At 56.1% G+C, this 19,719-nt stretch overlaps 1 protein-coding gene across 1 annotated transcript in view; it reads right to left on the bottom strand.

Annotated features, from left to right (window-relative positions):
• Positions 1 to 3,310: 3,310 nt before the first annotated feature.
• NRN1L (neuritin 1 like) overlaps positions 3,311 to 19,719 on the bottom strand; it is a 32,601-nt gene continuing 16,192 nt past the window's right edge. The window contains exons 2-3 of the mRNA XM_077830731.1: positions 5,841 to 5,991; positions 3,311 to 3,599 (exon numbers count right to left, since the gene is read on the bottom strand). Coding sequence (XP_077686857.1) covers positions 3,311 to 3,599; positions 5,841 to 5,991 — 440 coding nt within the window. The remainder of the gene's footprint in view (positions 3,600 to 5,840; positions 5,992 to 19,719) is intronic.

The raw sequence follows: 19,719 nt of genomic DNA, 5'->3' as shown, positions 1-19,719 counted from the left end.
CTCCCCCCGTGCAGCAGGTGTCCTGGTGTCTGCCTGGCCCCCGAGGGGCTGGGTGTGTCACTGCAGATGGCGCTGCCATGGTGGGTATCGGGCACTGGACAGGCTGGGGAATCCCTGGCGCCAGGGGTTAATTGGGGGCTGAGTTGAGGGCTCAGGCTCATGTAAGCAAGAAGGCAGATTAATTACATTATGGGCAAGCAGTGCTGGCAAAGCTGAGCCTAAATCCAGGCAAAGCCCTTAATACCCTTTAAGGGGACATCACGCTGCAGCACAAATCCCCGACTTCCCACGGTATGCCCAGGCCATGCTCCCGCCTGGGGAGAGGGGAACGGGTCTGGCTGGCTTTCCCTGCCTCCTGGCCATGCTCCAGCACCCTCACTGGGACATGGCTCCTGCATCGCCCCAGGGTGATGAACTTCACGCCCTAATGGGGCTTACCTCGGACTAGGAGCCAGGCTGCAGTCCCAGCTCCTGGCAGCCCTACCTGGGTGGTTGGCGGGGAAATAGTCCAGTGGCCAGGGCGCCGGCCAATGCTGGGTTCCTGCCGTTTGCAGGGTCAGGGAATTCAGACTCCACAGACAGCCTTAACTCAGCCCTGGCACCTGCCCAACCTGGAGCCACGTGACCCCAGAGTGGGCAATCAACCCGTCAGCCCTTGTGCTGAGCTGAGCTCTAAGCCCCTTCCCCACTATCCCCCCACCCTGCTTTAGCTGGCCCCACCCCAGACTGGCTAGAGCCAGAGATTCTCCCCGCAGCTCACAACATCCTGCCCAAGGCAGCCAGAAACTCCAGACTAGGATGCCCACTCTGTCCCCTACAGCACCGCTCCTCTTGGCCCCCATGGACCAGAGCCTGCGGGCCAGGGCCAGGGGCACCAGCAAGTCTGTGTCAGCTGGAGTGATGGGGCTGGAGCGGAGATCCTCTGCTGGGGTTAGCGGGGGTTCTTGTTCTGTAGGCCCATGTGGGAGAGACAGGGCAGGCAGTGACCCAGCCTCCTCCCCGAATACCCTGTCTCAGATCTCAGCTGAGCTCCAGGGGGTAGGCAGGTCCCTGACCCAGCATCAGACTGCCAGGGGTTAACACCCCTCAAGCAGCTGGAGCCTGGCACCAGTGAACAGGAGGGCCCAGGGTGAGAGGAAGAGGCAGTCATGTGGCAGAGAGAGAGCCTGGCCATGGCCACCCGGCACTGCCTCTGGGCTCCAGGCATGGGCGTTTAGCAGCAGCACTTCCAAATTTTCCTGGGAGAGGGTCGCTGGCTCCTGTGGGGGGAGGCGCATGTGCTGTGGCCGGGGGCTCGCTACCCCTGCCAGGGCCTCAGACTTGGTGCCTTTCCTTTTGGCAGGGGAAATAATCGTAGCAGGGCTCAACCCCTCAGGGCCCAGCTCTTCCCAGAATGCTGTCATTGCTTCCCACCAGGACCCCAGCCGCTGCCAGCATTGGGGGTGGGAAGGGGGCGCTGGACTTCTGGCTTCATGGACCCACCTGCAGCGAGCAGCCCTCTCCCATTCGAGGACTGTGGCTCCAGGAACTGCCCTGCTGCCTCCCAGAGCCATTTGGATGGGCCAGTGCAGGCCCTTTGCACCTGGCATTAGAGCATGCCAGAGTTGGGGGCAGGAGCTGAAAGGCCAGGGGCAGCCACGCTCTGGGATGTGCTTCCCTGGGGCATTGAAACCTGCTGGGACCTGATTAACTGCACCCCAAGAACTTCTCTCCACCTGGCTTAGAGATGTCCTGGGAGCTGGGCCACCCCACAGCTGCTGTCTCCAGGAGCCTCAGGGTAGGTGGTGCAGGTACAGTACCACCCCCTCCCTGCTCCCACCCCTGGGAAAGGAGAAGGCAGGGACCTTGGCCCTATCCTCCCCATGCCACGAACTTCCCCCAGCCCTGCAAACCCCCACGCCAGCTTCTTCTCCAGGCCCCAGTACCCCAAACAGGCTGAGCCACCAACAACGCTAGTATCAGTTTTAGCCGTCCAAAGCCAGGCCTACTCCCCCTTTTCCACCGCAGCTAAGCCTGGCGCATCGCCCCACTTCCAGCTAATCAGCAGGGGTCCCCTGCTCCTTCCACTTTCTAAATTGGGTCGCTTCTCCAGCAGGCCAACCCCAGCCCTGCACAAGGGAGCAGAGCTCCTGCCACCCAGCCTTGGGCACCGCTCCCACACAGACTCTTCCTAGGGTGGGACCATCTCATGCATTGGCTGCCTTCCCTGGACGCAGTCCCCCCAGGACGCAAGGGCCAGGCTGCCAAAGGTATTTAGGGCTTTAAAGGTTTTCAAAAGTTGCAGCATGTCGACTGCTCCGCCCAGGGCCAGGGAATCAGAGGCAAGTGGCAGCCACACACACATCACTGCAGGAGAGACAGGGAGTGAAATGTAAAAGTGTCTTTTAATATAAATATAGATACATCTGAATGGGTCCAGCACAGAGAATAAAAGCACGGCCTTCAGGGACAGGCAGACCCAACACCCACATGGGCTTGGTCACTCTTCGCATGTGGGGATAGCTCAGTGGTTTGATCATTGGCCTGCTAAACCCAGGGTTGTGAGTTCAATCCTTGAGGGGGCCATTTAGGGATCTGGGACAAAAATTGGGGATTGGTTCTGCTAGATGACTTCACCCTTCCAACCCTGATAGTCTATGATTTCATCAGTCCCTGGTGACTTGAAGACATCTAATGTGTCTACGTTTAAGTCAACTAAAGAATATTTGTGTGGCAGTAAAAGCCAACCCCTTCCCCGCCCCCCCAAGTCCAGTGGTGTTAATTAAAGGAAGGGCGGGTGCTCTGTGCCCCTGGTGCCCCGGGGCAGCCAGCCTGAGGAGTATGGGCTGAGCATGTTTCCAAAGATCCAGCTTGGGGACTGAGACAGGCCCAGGTGAAAAGCAACCCCATTGGGTGGCGTGGGGGGCACAGGAGAGCTGCCGGTGCAGGCAGGACCGAGGGAAGTGGGGCCAGGATCAGGCCGATCTCTGCAGGGAGAGCAGTGTGCACAGGGCGATGGGGAGCTCAGTGATTGTGGTCCAGATCTCCCTGGAAACGCAGGACCCCGGGGGCTCCAGCCTCATTCGCCCCATGGGACACAATGCCCCTGGCCCCAGGCTGTGCCAGGGGAACCCGGCCTCTGACTGTCCCATAGACCCCAGCTGGCTTGAAAGAGGCTGGAAACACCATGTGGGCAGCAGGCTCTGGTGCCCACAGCTCCTGGCGCAGGGGATTTACAGACTAACCCTGATCTCTCTCACAGAGCTGGTGCCCAGCCCTGCGAGAATCTGTGCCGGGTGCTGGCAGGGGGTGCCTGGCCACGGCTCCCTGGCTAGACGAAGGGCATCAGCAGTGATGTGAGCACCAGGAGCGGCAGGACGGCCAGCAGGCTGGGCCGAGGGAGCCAGGCTGAGCCCCGCAGGGTCTCCTTGTTAGTCTCGTCCCCAGCTGAGCCCCGCACGCTGCCAGGCGGCCTGGCCCGTGCACTGCACAGGTCATGCAGGTTCCCTTGGAACTGGATCTTCCTGGACTCCTGGCGCAGTGACTCCCAGATGGCAGCAGCTTCATCAGGGCAGCTGGACAAGACCCCACTGGCGCAGGTGTGAAAGTCGTCCCAGGACCTGGGCCGAGGAGAGGGAAGAGTCAGAGACAAAGGCCAGAAGGGTCCATGGCGATCAGGCCTTGCGATCTGTGTGTTACACCAACTGACAGGCCCCCCATGCCTATAGCCAGCCCAGCCCTGCTCTGTCCCACTCCGGCCCTGCCCCTAGCCAGCCCCACCCCACCTCTAGCCAGCCTGGCCCGGCCCAGCCCAGCCCCTAGCCAGCCCTGCTTCGCCCCACCCTGCCCCTAGCCAGCCCTGCCTTGCCCATAACTAGCCCTGCTTCACTCCACCTCACCCCCAGCCAGCCCAGACCTACCCATAGCCAGCCCCACCCCTGCCCTGCCCCCAGCCAGCCCGGACCTACCCATGGCTAGCCCCACCCCTGCCCTGCCCCTAGCCAGCCCAGCTCCACCCATAGCCAATCCAGCCTTGACCCACTCTACTCATAGCCAGCCTGGCCCTGTCCCGCCCCACCCTGCCCCACCCATAGCCAGCCTGGCCCCACTGTTCGTGATGGTAACAGAGCATTTAGGCCTGTGTATTTGCCTGGAGATAGAATTTTGGGTTTGTCCGTTTGATTTTTAATATTCTTATACCCGTATGAACACGTAAACAAGGAACAAAGACACAGTGTTTTGCTTCTGCCCAGCCAGACGGGTTCGTTAGTATAATGAGAAAAGAAGAAATAGAGCTTACGTGATGCTGGGAATTTCTCAAGGACAAGGGCAAGCAGCCAGTTGGGAGGGATAAGGGGGAGATAAGAAACCCTAAAAACCAGAGAAAAGGGGACCTTGGGCAGTGTACAACCTCCTTCCCTGCCCACCCAGGGGTGCAAAAGAGGTGGTACCGAAGCCCCCGGACTCAGAACCCTCCAAACCAGAACAGCGCCACAGATTGTAAGGGGTGGGACTGGGGTGATAACTACAGGTATAACTAAGCCTACTAAGAAGGTGCTTGCGGGGCGGGGGAGGAGATAGGACAAATCTCTACTGGTGTACAGAACTGTGGCTATGCTCGTTTGTTAACCCTAACCAACATCGCATCACCTGCGCTTCCCCCTCCAGCCTCCTGCTTTCCATCTGTGTCACAGGAAGCAAGGGAGGGCAGGGAAGCCCTAACACCCACGCTGCCCAGAACCAGCCTGGCCCTGCCCCACCCCTAGCCAGCCTGATCCCCCCCTCACCCTGCCCCTAGCCACTCCCTCCCTTCCCTGCCCTGCCCCTAACCAGCCTGGCCCACCCCTAGCCAGCTTGATCCCCTACCACCACCCTGCCCCTAACTAGCCTAGTCCCCGCTGCCCTACCCCAAAGCCAGCCTGGCCAGCCCCTCCCTGCCTGGCATGGTTCCTTGGGCTAGTGCAGATCTTCTAGAACAGGGGTAGGCAAACTTTTTGGCCTCAGGGCCACATCTGGGTGGGGAAATTGTATGCAGCGCTGGGATGTGAGAGGGAGTGCGGTGTGCAGGAAGGGGCTCAGGGCAGGGGTGCAGGAAGAGTGCGGGGTGTGTCGGGGGGCTCAGGGCAGGGGGATGGGGCTCTGGCCTGGCACCACTTACCTAAAGCGGCTCCGGGGTGGCAGCAGTGTGCACCGGGACCAGGGCAGGCTCCCTCCCTGCCTGCCTGCCCTGGCCCCACGCCGCGCTGGGAAGTGGCCGGCACCACGTCCCTGCACAGCCCCTGGGGCACGGGGGGCACAGGGCTCCGTGTGCTGCCCTTGCTGTGCCTCCAGGTACCTCCCCCTCTGCCCCCACCCCCAGGACTTGGTGCCAGCCGCTTCTGAGAGTGGCGCGGGGCCCGCGGCACCACGGGGGGCAATCCCAGGGGCCAGATCCAAAGCCCTGAGGGGCCGGATCCGGCCCACAGTTTGCCCACCCCTGCTCTAGAAAGAGCTGTCCAGCCTCCCTGTGCAGAGAGCCCAGTGCCCATGGCTAGTCCCCAACCCTGGCCAATGAGCAGGATGAGACTTGGCCCTGTGCAGATCAGCCCTCCCGGACTCCACCTCCACACACAGGCCAGCTGGCTCCTCCCAGCCCCGGGTTCCCTGCCGTCCCCTGCCCCCACTGCTGACAGGATCCGCCCCCGCAGCCAGGCTGGGAACCTGCCCCCTTTTCCCCCTGGCTGGGCCCCTCGACCCGAGGTCCCAAGGGTTCTGCCGAGAGTTCTCCCCCCAGCCCCGCAGTGCTGTCCCCTCTGCCCCACAGCCGAAACCCCACTGTCTGGGGGGCAGCTGCTGGGAGACTGGGACCCTGCTACTTTCACCTGCAGATGGTGTCCAGTTCCTGCCTGTCCTGCTGCTGCTTCTGGACGCTCTGGGCCATGCTGTCCCCCAGGCTGATGAGGCATTCGGCAAAGCCCTTGTAGATAGCGTCACATCTCCGCCCAGCTGTGCTCACCGGATCCTCGGCCACAGCTGCACAGGGGACAAGAGTCACTGATAAGCCCCCTCCCCAGCTCTCAGCCCTCACTGGGCAGGTCTGCATCCTGGCCCCAGCTCCCCCAGACCCCACAATGGGGCTTCTCCCTGCCCCCGGGACGTTCACTGTTCCTGTCTGCCAGAGTGTTGTACGTGAGCCCCATTCCCAAGCCATGCCTGCACATACAGGGACTATCCAGCCACCTGGGGGGCAGGGCAGAGCTATTGCCCCCAAGGGAAGAGGAGGGGGAAGGGTTGACCCCCCGGTTGAATCTTGGGCTTGTAGAAGGGACACTGTACTCTGTGCAATGCCCTCCTCGTGCCTGAGGTCCGCACACCTCCCACGATGGGGCCCACTCCAGACCCTCCTGTCCCATAAACCTGTGGGATGTTGCAGTTACTTCCACCCCAGAGGAGGCTGCAAAGCAGCAGTGGGAAAGCCCTCCACTGATCCCGAAGCAAAACGCTTTGGGCTGTGAGCTACAAGGGGATCTCACTGAACTGGGCGACAAAACGACCGATGAAATTCAATGCTGATAAGTGCAAAGTCAGTCACACTGGAAAACATCATCCCAACTGTTCATACAGAATGACGGGGTCTAAATTAGCTGGTCCCACTCAAGGAACATCTTGGAGTCATGGTGGATGGTTCTCTGAAAACATCTGCTCAATGTGCAGCCACAGCCAAAAAAGCGAACAGAATGTTGGGAGCTCTTAGGAAAAGGACAGATCAGATAGAAAATACCATAATACCCCTGTATAATTCCATGGGATGCCCACACCTTGAATACTGCATGCAGATGTGGTCGCCCCATCTCAAAATAGATAGATTAGAATTGGAAAAGGTACAGAAAAGGGGTATGGAACAGCTTCCATACGAAGAGAGATTAACAAAACACTGACTTTTCATCTTGGAAAAGAGATGAAGGAGGGGATATGATAGAGGTCTATAAAATTATGACTGGTGTGGGCAGAATGAATAAGGAAGTGTTATTTACCCCCTCACACAAGACAAGAATCAGGGGTCACCCAATGAAATTAACAGGCAGCAGGTTTAAAACAAACAAAAGGAAGTATTTCATCACACAACGCACAGTCAACCTGTGGAACTCCTTGCCAGGGGATGTTGTGAAGGCCAGAAGTATAACTGGGTTCAAAGAAGAATTAGCAAAGTTCATGGAAGACAGGTCCATCAATGGCTTTTAGCCAAGATGGTCAGGGACACAACCCCATGCTCTGGGTGCCCCTAGGCCTCTGACTGCCAGATGCTGGGAGGAGAAAGGGAGGCACCAAGACGCCCTGGAGACTGGCACTACTATGTAGCCTCCATGCCCTGAGCAGGGGCAGCTTGCTGGGCAGGGGGCTCTGTTCTGTGCCCCTGCTGAGCAGCTCAGTCTGTGTCACGCTCTAGCCCTGGCATCTGCAGGAGCAGCTGGAGCTGCAGACAACACCCCACCCACCTGTAGCCATCTGTGTCTGGGGTTTGCATTCGCTCCCCAAGCCTCCTTCCAGGGCAACAAGCTGAGCCTAAAGCCATTGAGCTCAGGTGCGTCTCCCCATTCAGCTTCCCACGGCAAGGGGGGTCCTGGCATGGGCGAGGCACCACGCAGCAGGTGGCTGGAAAGTTTCCCTCAGTGCCCCAGTTGCTCTGGGCAACTGGGAGAGGGACACACGGCCATTAGTTGCCTTTACCTTGCGTGGTCCTTCCCAGCCCTACACCAGGGCCAGGGTGCTGACAGCAGCTGCAGTGGGCAAAGCGGTGCTCCCATGGGGTTGCAAGCCGCCAGGAGTGCGCTCCCCTGTCCCACGTGCTGGAGACGGGTCCTGCAGGGAAAGCCCAGGCAGTAGCATCCCTCAGGCTAGAAACGGGGCTGGGATGAGCGAGATGGGAAATTCTTTGCTGCTGGGCACAGACCGACCCTGTGGCTTTGTCCCAGGCTGCCTAGCGTTGGCCTGAAGTGGTGGCTGGTTGTGGCTACACCCCAGGCTGCTGAGTGTTCAGCCAGGAGGCCCGGCCCGATGCCGTTTGACGGATCCTGGTGCCTCGTGCAAATCCAGTGCATTGTGGGAGTCCTGCAGCGCCCCTCCTGTGTGCCCAGCTGGGAGCCGGAATACCCGCCGCGAGGTGCTGGACCAGCTGAGCTCCTCCACGGACACAGGGAGGAGGCCAGCCGCCACATCCCTGTTGCGAGCAGCTCCTGGGACGCGCCTGGCAGGCTGTTGTGTGAGGCTGTGAAGTTCTGCCCAGGCACCAGCAGCCGCAGCACCCTGGCAGAGCTGTTCCTCCCACAGGGAGGGGAGCGGGACAATCTCAGACCTACCTCGCTCTACAGGAATTCTTTATTAAAGCAACAAAGTTGGGTTAATGACAGACAAGCCGGGGCAGAGGGCAACCCCCCCAGGACTCCCAGTGCCCAGCCCCACCGCCTCCTCTGCCACACAGTACCTTCCAGGATGCCTTATGGGATCTTGCAGGATAAGGCGGATTGAACCTTCGCTGTCAGCCAGACGGCAGAGCCTGGCACAGCATCGCCCCGGGCCCTCTCCTGATGGTCCGTGGTGTGGCATCTGCCCTAACCCCCTGCATGCCCATTCCCAGCCTGGCTCACTGGCCCAGCAAATGCCACGCAGTGCCATCTTCCAAGGCACATGCCCACAGGCCACTCTCCAGCACAGGTATAGGGGAGACACGGGCCCGAGGCTGGGATAACTGCCCTTGCTGGTACAGACACTGCCATGGTCTATGGCAAATCTCCCTGCCTGTGCGACCAGCTGAGCAAGACGGAGGTTACTGCTCCCAGTCTTGGCCCCCATTGCAGGTGTGCCCACCAAGGGGCACAGGCTGAGCAATCCCAGGCCTCACACACCCACTAGTGCCAAGGGACACTGGCAATGCCACTCCCTGGGGACAGGGCAGTACCCCATGCCCTCCATCCCCAGGATCCCTGAGGCTCAGCAAGATGGTTGAGATCAACTCAGGAGGAGAAAGCAACAGAACTAAATCGGCGGCACGTGGGTAACCAGTGATGGCGGGGGAGCCGAGGGGTGTGAGAACAGCCTAGGAACACCTGGGTGGGCACCACACGGAGGAGAGGGATTCGTTGGGGTGCTATGGGGGTGAGGCTGAAACAAGCGAAGGAAAACTTAGGCTGTCAGGGAGCAGTCCCTGGCAGGAGGAGATTTGCTGGGCTGGGAGACAGTCTCCCCAGGACAGGGCACACCCTGGAGACACCGTGCTGCAAGGAGCTGCCCGAGGAGTGGAGCAGGCATCTGTTCTCGCTTTTCCCTGCTCGAGTTTCTAGCATTTTACATACAAAGGCCATTTCTGTCCAAAGCTCAGATCCCGTGACTCCAGCTACTACTCCCCTAGGGCAGAGCCCTGCGTGGGACTGGTTTCAATCCTGCCCCGCAATACCCACCCACTCCTGTGTTGGGTCTTGCATTTTTATCCCGCTCCCACCGGCGAAAACCAACGCTCCCCCCAATCCGCAAGAGAGACAGATTCTCCCATGCTGCTAAAAACACAACAGCCGGTTCATATAGTAGCAATATAAACGGAATTCAGACCATTTTTACCACTAACTGAATAAACCAATTTTGCCTAAACCATGTACAAAAATACTTTAACTCCTGTTATAACAGGCATCAGAGCTCTTTCTAGCCCTTGCTTAAATTATAAGTATTAAAATCTTTATTAAAAAAAAGAAAAAAGCTTGCTTTGCGTTGCTGAAGTTGGCTGTCAAATGGCTGTCGTGTGTATATCCCATGGAATATAAACGAATTGCAGTACAACTTTGCCTTAAAAGGTGCAGATTTTTGTTAATGATTATAAAAATTAAGTTGTTTTTTAAAAAAAATTTGGAATTTTTAAACTGCTGTGATGTTCCCCAGGATACAGTCTGGACTGATGGACAGTTGAGTCCCCTCAATTCCCCAACCTGGGGTGCCTTTTACCCTACTTTGCTGAGAGCAATCGCTCCTGGTCTGCTCACAGGCAGCCTCCAGCATGTAAATCACTCCCAGCTATACTGTACGAGTGCTGTAGCCAACCCACTCTTGAATTACATGGCAGGGCAACACTAGCAAAATCCCAGTCCCAGACTTTCCCCCAACCATGTGCATCTCGTACTGCCCAGCACCCTCCTAGACAATACAAGCTCATAGAAGTCCACCATTTCATTAATAGAAAATTATATGCATAATCCTTGTTATCTCGAGTTTCATAAACACTTGAATCCAAACACACACCAGTTTAGATAAGACAATAAAACACAGATAGATGTTAAGTGATTACAAGTAAAGAGGTACAAAAGTCAGAATTAGTTATAAGAAAATAAAAAGATAAAACACATCTAATACCTAACTTTACAAGCTAAATGAATTCAAAGCAAAGGTTTCTCTCACCACATGCTCTAGCAGTCTTACTGGTTGGAAACCTTTCAGCCAGGACCCCTCCCCCAGTTCAGTGTTAATTTTCTTGTCCTTCAGGTGTTGTTGACATCACAAGCAGCAAGAAAGGGAGGAGCATTTTGGGGCATCTGTTCCCTTTTTATAGCTCTCTTTTTGAGAATCTCTCCAGCTGAGGTTCCGGAGACAGAAGGTCTGAGGGGATGGGAACCTCCAGCTTTTTCTTTGCCCACATGTAAATTTCTCACTCTCGCCCTTTTTTCTGCCAAAGAATGGTCACTTAACCAGACAATACTCCATTTTTGATTTTGTGGATACCTGGCTGAGCTGTCAGTTTGCCTTTGAGGCACTGGTTTATGCCTGCTTTTCTAAACTTGGATCATGTCTCAGTAACGTCATACAATAGAATCTTATAACTATATGTTGCCACATATTTTACCAGGACAATAACGATCAGCAAATTATGAGTTTTCAAATGATCTCACTTTGGACTTTGTACAAAATCCGTTACAGTTTTGTAAAAAGGGGTAAGCGTAGGGATACAGACTGTCACAACCACTTAAGGACCGTTTCTGGAACTTTGAAATATACCATTCGAGTCATTTGTGTGTCAGAATGATTATTGCTTTTTGATGAACATTTAACAGGAAAACTGCTCACTACACTAGGTTTTTCCACAGAAATAAATTTTAAAAAGAGGCTCAAACTAAGTGATAGATAATAAGGTCAACTTAAACAGCAGGTGTACCTGCACTTGCATTTTGTTTTCCCACAAAATATCAGTCTGTGGGTTTTTCTGTCCACTCAGTCCTGCCCACAACAAAGTACATTTCACCCGTTCCTGCTATTATAGCAGTGGATCCTGCGGGACCACAGTCCTGCTGCAGGGCTCTATTCTAGGACAGGGGACAGACTGCTCTCTCCTTGTGGTCCCTGGGGGAGATGCGCTTCACCCTATGGCCTGGCTTCACCTCCATAGGACAGATCATCACTGCCCCATTCCCATGCAAACCCTCCAGAGCCAGCAAGAGCCCTGAATTCAACAACAGCTTCCGAGCCAGCTGCTGCCAGATACCTGCAGGGCCCAAGCCCCAACTGCAGAGCAATGGAGAGGGAGCAAGCAGTCCAAATTACAAGGAAGTTGTATTAAACGTCCTAGACACAAGGAGGTTAACCACTGGTGGGGGAGTGGGGAGCTGTTCTCCTGATTTGTGGTGATGTCAGTCAGGGGGTGGGGCTCTCACAGTGGCACCTAGGCCATGCCCACTTGCAGGTAGCAGCGTGGAGAGGGGGACAGGGATTCTCAGAGCCTGAGGTCTAGCCTCTCCCACACTGGCTTTCTGCAGCAGTAATCCCAGCAGTGTCCCTTTAACAGCAGACAGAGCCAGATGCAGCGCTGGAGAATCAGTGTGGGATGTGGTGGTTGGCAGGCAGCCTCCCCATGGCTAAGGCGGCAGGAGGCGCTCAGCGGGGAGTCGCTCTCTGCACATCCCCCAGGCAGCAAGCAAGGCAGGAGAAAGAGCAGACAGCCCTGGCGTAAGGCTCACCGGCCCTGCCCTTGCTTTGGAACTCTGCAGAGCTCTGCGCTGGCGAGGAGGAAGCTGATTAATATTTTAAGGATGCTGGCCTGATTCAGCCTGATCAAACACATCATCAATAGCCACCCCCGCCACCCAGTTCCTCCACATGGGCAGGGCTGCACAGAGCCACCAGGCTGGAGGCCCCCCGAGCCCACTGGGAAGCGAGCACAGAGGAACTGGCCAGAGAAGAGGGCAGAAAGCAGATCATTAGCTGGGGAATGTGGCCAGCCCCCTGCTTTCCATCAAGATGCACCAGCAGCTGCTTTGGGAACAGGCTGTGTGTTCCTCTGGTGCAGCCTGCCAGGGAGGCACTAGGGGTCAGGCTGGCAGCTTGCCAGCAGACCACCCATTTAAAATCAGATCCACGTCCCCGCAACCTTAATATTTGCTTAGGCTCCTCTGCAGGCACTAGCCAGCTGGCAGCTGGGGCTCGAGGGGGCAGCTCAGCGCAGGGGCCTGGTGTCAGTCATTCGACTCTGCCCATGCACCTGTGACTAAGCCAGAGCAGACGCAGGGAGGCCAGGATCCACGTGTCCCTCCCCACAGGGCTGCACTGCAGCTTGCCCGGCAGCCTGGGGTCACCAATGAGCTCTTTTGGGGCTGGGCACTGGGCCAGCCTTTGGGACAGGCGATCAGGGTGGTTACCCTGGCTGCCAGCTTGGGTTGGGCTCTTTTGCACTCAACCACTTTCCAAACATTTTCCAGCAAAACACCAGGTGCCGCCCTGCTGGCCACCCAGCATGCACCCCAAGTCTCCCCATGAACTCATCTGACAGGTCACAGACTCCAGGTCTCCCGAGTCCCACTCCTGTGCTGTAACCACTTGCCCATGCTCCCTTTCCAGCCTGGTTGCCTGAAGCTTGTGTGCCCAGTGTGTCTGTGCCAGGCAGGACCACTGGGACCATCCAGCCCAGCCCCCTGAATAAGGCCTGCTGAGCTAGAGCAGAGCTTTCCAAAAGAGACCCAGCCCTGACCCACCACGGCCCCTGGTGCCAACGCACCACCGCTCAAAGTTGGCCCGATTTCCAGTGGGAATTTGCCTCATTTCACCTTACAGCCATTGCTCTGTGTCACACCCTGGTCCGCTCCCCACACTGAGCTCAGTTCCCAGCTCCCCTGCAGGTGCCCCCCAAGAGGGCACATGGCCCTGGCCCCTTCCAGGAAGCGGCTGGGCTGGCAGCTCTCACAGATGCACTGCCTCAGCTCCTCAGCCAAGCTGGCGCCTGGCATCAAGCCTCCGGGGGCTCAGGGCAGCATGTAAACAGGGCCTTGCATCAGCGGCCTCTGGGGGGGCTGGCAATGACACAGCATGTGCTCTGCATGGGCACCTAGGGCCATGCTCCCCTCTGCCATTCTTTGCATCGGTCTTCACAGCTGAGGAGGTGAGGGAGATTCCCAAATTGATGATGAACTTACTAAACAGTGATACCAGGACCAGATGGTATCACCCAAGAGTTCTGAGGAACTCAAATGTGAAGTTGCAGAACTAGTAACTGTAGTCTCAAAAAGAACAGGAGGACTTGTGGCACCTTAGAGACTAACCAATTTATTTGTGCATAAGCTTTCGTGAGCTACAGCATCCGATGAAGTGAGCTGTAGCTCACGGAAGCTCATGCTCAAATAAATTGGTTAGTCTCTAAGGTGCCACAAGTCCTCCTTTTCTTTTTGCGAATACAGACTAACACGGCTGCTACTCCTATAACTGTAGTCTGTAACCTGTCACTTAAATCATTTCTGTACCAGATCACTGGAGAATAGCTAATGTGACACCAATTATACAGAAGGCTCCAGAGATGATCCCAGCAATTACAGGCCGGTAAGCCCAATTTCAGTACCAGGGAAATTGGTTGAAACTATAGTAAAAAAGGAATTCTCAGACACACAGATGAACATGATTTGCTGGGGAAGAATCAACATGATTTTTGTAAAGAGAAATCATGCCTCACCAATCTAATAGAATTCTTTGAGGGGATAAACAAACATGTGGACAAGGGGGATCCAATAGATACATCATGTACACAGAATTTCAAAAAGCCTTTGATAAGGTCCCTCACCCTCTTAAACAAAGTAAGCAGTCATGAGATAAGAGGGAAGATCCTCTCATAGATCATTAACTGGTTAAAAGATAGGAAACAAAGGGTAGGAATAAATGGTCAGTTTTCAGAATGGAGGGAGGTAAATAGTGGTGTCCCCCAGGGGTCTGTTCTGGGACCAGTGAGGTTCATAAATATTCATAAATGATCTGGAAAAAGGGGTAAACAGTGAGGCAAAGTTTGCAGATGATACAAAAAACTATTCAAGAAACATAAGTCAAAAGCTGACTGCAAAGAGTTACAAAGAAATCTCTCTCAAGACTAGCTGACTGGGCAACAAAATGGCAGATGAATTTCAGTGTTGATAAATGCAAAGTAATGCACATTGGAAAACATAATCCCAACTATACATATAAAATGATGGGGTCTGAATTAGCTGTTCCCACTCAAGAAAGAGATCTTGGAATCATTGTGAATAGTTATCTGAAAACTGCAGTCAATGTGCAGCGGCAGTCAAAAAAATGAACAGAATGTTAGGAACCATTAGGAAATGGATAGATAATAAGACAGAAAATAGCATAATGACATTGTATAAATCCATGGTATGCCCACATCTTGAATACTGCGTGCAGATGTGGTCTACCCATCTCAAAAAAGATACTCTGGAACTGGAAAAGGTACAGAAAAAGGCAACAAAAATGGAACAGGGTATGGAACAGCTTCCATAGGAGAGATTAATAAGACTGGGACTTTTAAGCTTGGAAAAGAGATGACTAAGGGGGGGATATGATAGAGGTCGATAAAATCATGACTGGTGTGGAGAAAGTAACTAAAGAAGTGTTATTTACTCCTTACCATAACAAAAGAACTAGGGGTCACCAAATGAAATTAATAGCCAGCAGGCTTAGAAGAAACAAAAAGGAAGTATTTCTTCACACAACACAGTCAACCTGTGGAACTCGTTGCCAGGGGATGTTGTGAAGGCCAAGACTATAATAGGGTTCAAAAAGGAACTAGATAAGTTCATGGAGGATAGGTCCATCAATGGCTATTAGCCGGGATGGGGTCCCCAGCCTCTGTTTGCCAGAAGCTGGGAAGGGGTGACAGGGGGTGGATTGCTGGATGATTCCCTGTTCTGCTCATTCCCTCTGAAGCACCTGGCATTGGCCACTGTTGGAAGACAGGATGCTGGGCTAGATGGACCACTGGTCTGACCCAGTCTGGCCATTCTTATGTTCACCCTCACCGTACAGCAGCAGGGATTGGGGGGCCTGCATTACAGGAAGCAAGGCCGAGACCCTTGAGCAGCTCGGCCAAACAGCAGAAAGGTGCTAGCACCATGGAGGGACAGTCTTGGTGCCAGGGCACAGGGCCAGGAGCCAGGGCAGGCTCGGGAAGGTCCAGAGCCAATAGCAGCGGCTATTTCCCAGCTTGGAGAGAGAAACACCAGGCTCGGCCCTACCTCCCGGGAGGGGTAGGAGCCTCGCCACACTGCAGAAGAGGAACAATCCTGCACTAGCCCCTGGGAAGGGCCTGATGGGACCCAACAGGCCCTTTCACTCCAAGTTCTCACTTGGCCTGGGCATCAGCCCAGGAGGTGCCCGCTCCACGGGGCTAGGAGCCCTGGAGGGCAGGAATGCAGGCTAAGGGCTGGGGTAACCACACAAGGGAGATGCAGCCAGCAGCCCAGGCTTGGCTCTGGGGAGGTTTCCGGGGGGCACGACAGGAGCTGCCCTCTGTCTAGCACGCTTGGATATCCCTGCCATTGGACTCAGCTCACGCTGCCTGCCCTGGCAGACCAGTGGATCCCAGCAGCGCTTGGAGTAGGGGCTGGGGCAGCTGTGCTGACATCCACCCCCAGCAGGCAAAAGCTGCCCAGGGAGTTCCAGGCAGAAACAGTGTCAGCCGGGCAAATGATTCACCCACCAGCCCAGCCAGCAGGGGCACATCCTTCAGGGAACCAAGAGGCTGACATGCCCAGGGCTGGAGCCTGCCTGGCCTACAGGACCTGTGCAAGGGCAGGTGAGCTGCAGCTAGCATCTTGCACGGCAGGGTCAATGCAGAGCCCCCCTCCCAGGCGCACCCACCCCGGGAGTGTGACTGGGGGGGGGGGGGGGGGGGCATCCACTAGACGAGACAGTGTGCTGAGAGTCATGGTCCTGCGTCCCGCCCAGAGGGCGGCACACGCCCCCCACTCGCAGGCCGCCCCCGGCAGCAATGGGGTGCTCGTTTGTAAACGTCACACGTGCGTGGCTTGGCGGCAGGTCAATTAACCAGAATATTTCCAAGGCCCCTTGGCTCAGAAGAGCTTGGAACGTCTCTGGGGTACCAACGGCAGCCACGCTCCACGGCGGCTCTATACCTAGCCAGGACACACTTGTGTGGCTGCGTTTTCAGGCCTCAGGTTCTGGGCGCCCTGGGTCCCCTCTTCGCCCCATGTGGAAAACCTGCACCGGGGGCAGATCAGAGGCCCACAAAGCTGTGCTCTGCTGTCCTCACCCCCACCATCCCCCAATTCCCTGCTCTGCAGGGCCCTGGGGACCACCAAGAGGGGGGACAGGCAGGTGCCCATCCCTTCCCAGCCAACAGCATTCATTCAACACACCACAAACCAGTCGCCACCCCAGCTGTGAACCCACCTGGGAAGTACGTTAACCCGAAAGTGGCAGGGAGGGGCTGCAGTTTTATTTGTTTTTTAAAACTTAAAGTGACTTTTGCAAACAGCGCAGACAGGCCCCTGCAGGTTTAGCAACAAGCAGAGTCAGCGAGACAGCTCCTGATTTGTCCTCCCGAGAGGAAAGGACTCAGGGTCTCCCTCTGCAGGGCTTCCTCCCATCACTGCTGGAACGGAAGGCAAAGTCTCGGGGCCTTCTTCCATAAAGCACATGGCAGGGCAGGAATCGCCCGCCATGGCCGGCCACCTTGGGGCACTGGCCCAGCAGTTTCAGGCAGGAGAGGAGGGGGAAACTGTAGGCCAGAAAAATGGCATCAATCCAGCTGGCCCATGGCCAGGATACTGGATTAACACCCGGACTCTTAAGTGCCTGCGGATTTATCACAATCTCACAGCTCCTCCAAGACCCCCTCCCACTGCAGAACAGCGCCTCCTAGAGCTGCACTGGGGCACCACCGAATCAGCTACACCAGTGCCTGCCACTGTCCTTCGCTCTCCAAGCCGAGGACTGACCTCTGAGCAATGCAAAGACAAAATGGGGTGAACAGAGAACCCAAAGGGCCTCGCGGGTGCCTACAGAGAAACGTGGTACGTCTTCTCCAGTGTGGCACTGTCCCGGGTCGGGACACAGAGTTCCCAGAGGCCGACACGAACGTTGAACAGCCACCGGTAGCTCGCACCTGCTGCGTCAGGTGTCGGAGAAACAGAAGACCTGGGTCACGTTCTTGGCCTGCCATTACCCGCAGCGCATCTGGAAGCGCCCAGACCTGGCTGAGTGCCAGTGGGATGCTGGAGCTTCCCCCTTCATCAGCGGCCAGGAAAGGGATGGGGATCTGGTTAGAGAAGAGGGGAAAAGCTGCCATGAAGTACAATGATGGTAACTAACGAGATGACAGCCGGGGCCTGCCCTGTCCCAGTGCGGCACTGCCCCGGGAAGGCAGAGAGCTGCGGACGATGCTGTCACTTCCATTGCGATCCTCCTGGGGAGAGCGAACAGACACCCAGCGAAAGGTCACTCGTGCAGGAACAGGGTCCCAGGTCACCTGCAAGCGGAGGACAGGTGACACTGAAATCCACACTGGGATTTCTCTGCCAGACAGAGCGAGCCCTCTGCACATTCATAGGGCAAGGAGAATAGTTGAAGGTAGCTCCTCCGGCCTGCCGGAAGAGAGCCTGGAGAAGCACCTGGTACTTAGGCTACAGCACGCCTAGGGTCTGCCCTGCGGCTGTGCTGAATGAACGGCTGGCCTCGGGTACCAGACGCAGAGACTCAAAGCGCAGGGAGGGGCTGTTAAAGGAGCTGGGAAAGTAGGGGAGCGTCTGTAACCTACAGGGCAGGTTCGAGATGGGAAGCCCTAGAGAACTGGATCCTTGATCACCACGACCCTCCTCTGCTTCCCCCATCGTTGCTTCCCCCATCCTGTCTGGGCCAGCCAAGAGGTGCAGCACCCTCACAGCCCTGGGGCCATCCTGAGCACGCAGCGGGAACATTCCCTGCAGCAGGTCCTGGAGCACTGACTGCTGAGCAGGTCCAGCCCTGCCAGATGCCAGCCTAAGCCAGAGGAGTTAGGGCCCTGCAAAGCCGGAGTGAAGCCCTCTGCTGGCCTTGGCGTTAATCAGTCAAACAGGAGCCAAATATCACTCCAAGGACTTGCCACTCAACCAGCTGGGATAAAGGATCCAAGAATAACCCTTGGGCAGAGCTAGGCGGAGCCTGCCCAGCTGTCTCAGCCCTGCACAGAGAGCCCCCGGCCGGGACCCCAGACGTACCCACCCAGTTCCAAATGGGACTGCTGTCCGGGGACAAGGGGGAGGAACCTGCTGTGTGGGGAGAAGGGGGATCTAGCAGCTGATGAACCCCAGGCCTAGACCATGCTCAGACGTGGCTCGGAGAGGTTCATCTCCCAGGGGCGCTCTTGGCACAGCTATGCTCCAGCCGAATGGGGTGCAACACTCCTCTCTCTCAGGGCTGGCGGGGGAGACCAGAGGGTCACTGGTCCACATGAAATCCCCACACAGACACACAGATAGTGGCAGGACGAAGAGTCCTCATCAGTGACGCCTGGCAAAACCCCACTGATCCTCACCCAGGCAGGCCCTCACAAACCTGCCATGCCGAGTGAATTCTTACCTTCAAAGCACCTGACGAGGCTAAGGGCTGGAGATGCCCAGGCAGACACAAGAACCGCCTTACCCCTGTCTTCATATGACACCAGAGGGGCCCAGAATGAAAACAGCCGCCATGGATTCTTGGAGACTTTTCCCAGGTTCTCACGGTGGGAGCAGCCCCCCAGAGCATTGCCACGACTAGACCGAGCATCTGAAAGGGCTGAACACTAGGAACAGGGGCGTACTTCATTTTGTGAATGGAAGTTAACTGATCGGAAGAGTTCAGCGGGAAGTGATGAGAAAAGCAAGGGGCTCGAGGCCCCTCCTGGTAAGAAGGGGATTACAAAGCCCAGAGGGGAAGGGGATGGGTGGAGCCACTGGAGAGAGGGGCAAGTGCAGGGAATCACCTGGCTGTTGAAAAGTGGGGGGCAGAGGGTGGAGTTGTGAACCACAAGAGGGGCTTCGTTTGTTAGGATCTGGAATGGGGCCAGGAATTGGATAGTGCAGTTCTACACAAACCTGGCTGGACAGTCACTCGTTGGCCTATTTCATCCTAACAACAGTCCGTGTGAATGCTGTGATCAAACAGCCAATCAGCATCTAGTGATTACCAGTGAATTCACCAGCCTCAGCCTGGCTGAAGTCGAAGGGAGCGGTAGGAAACGGAGGACAAACCGAGCCAGTGACAGCAGCTCATTCCTTGAAGGCAAAATGTAGTCACCTCCAGGAACCACCATGGAGCAGGAGCAAAAGGATCCACACTCACTCCAATCTGCTAAAATTAGGCTTTTTGGCTCCTCCAAGATCAAATGTGCCTTGGACTGAATCTTTGCTACTGAAGCGAAAGCAGAATATGGATGAGTTTGGTGACCCTGCAAGTGAGATTTTCAAGGCAGTCATCAAAATATGTCCCTGAGACGCT

Source organism: Eretmochelys imbricata, chromosome 12 (assembly GCF_965152235.1).
Source record: "Eretmochelys imbricata isolate rEreImb1 chromosome 12, rEreImb1.hap1, whole genome shotgun sequence".
Taxonomy (NCBI): Eukaryota; Metazoa; Chordata; order Testudines; family Cheloniidae; genus Eretmochelys; species Eretmochelys imbricata.
The sequence above is the reverse complement of the archived record's forward strand: the minus strand, read 5'-3'. Positions and strand labels throughout refer to the sequence as shown.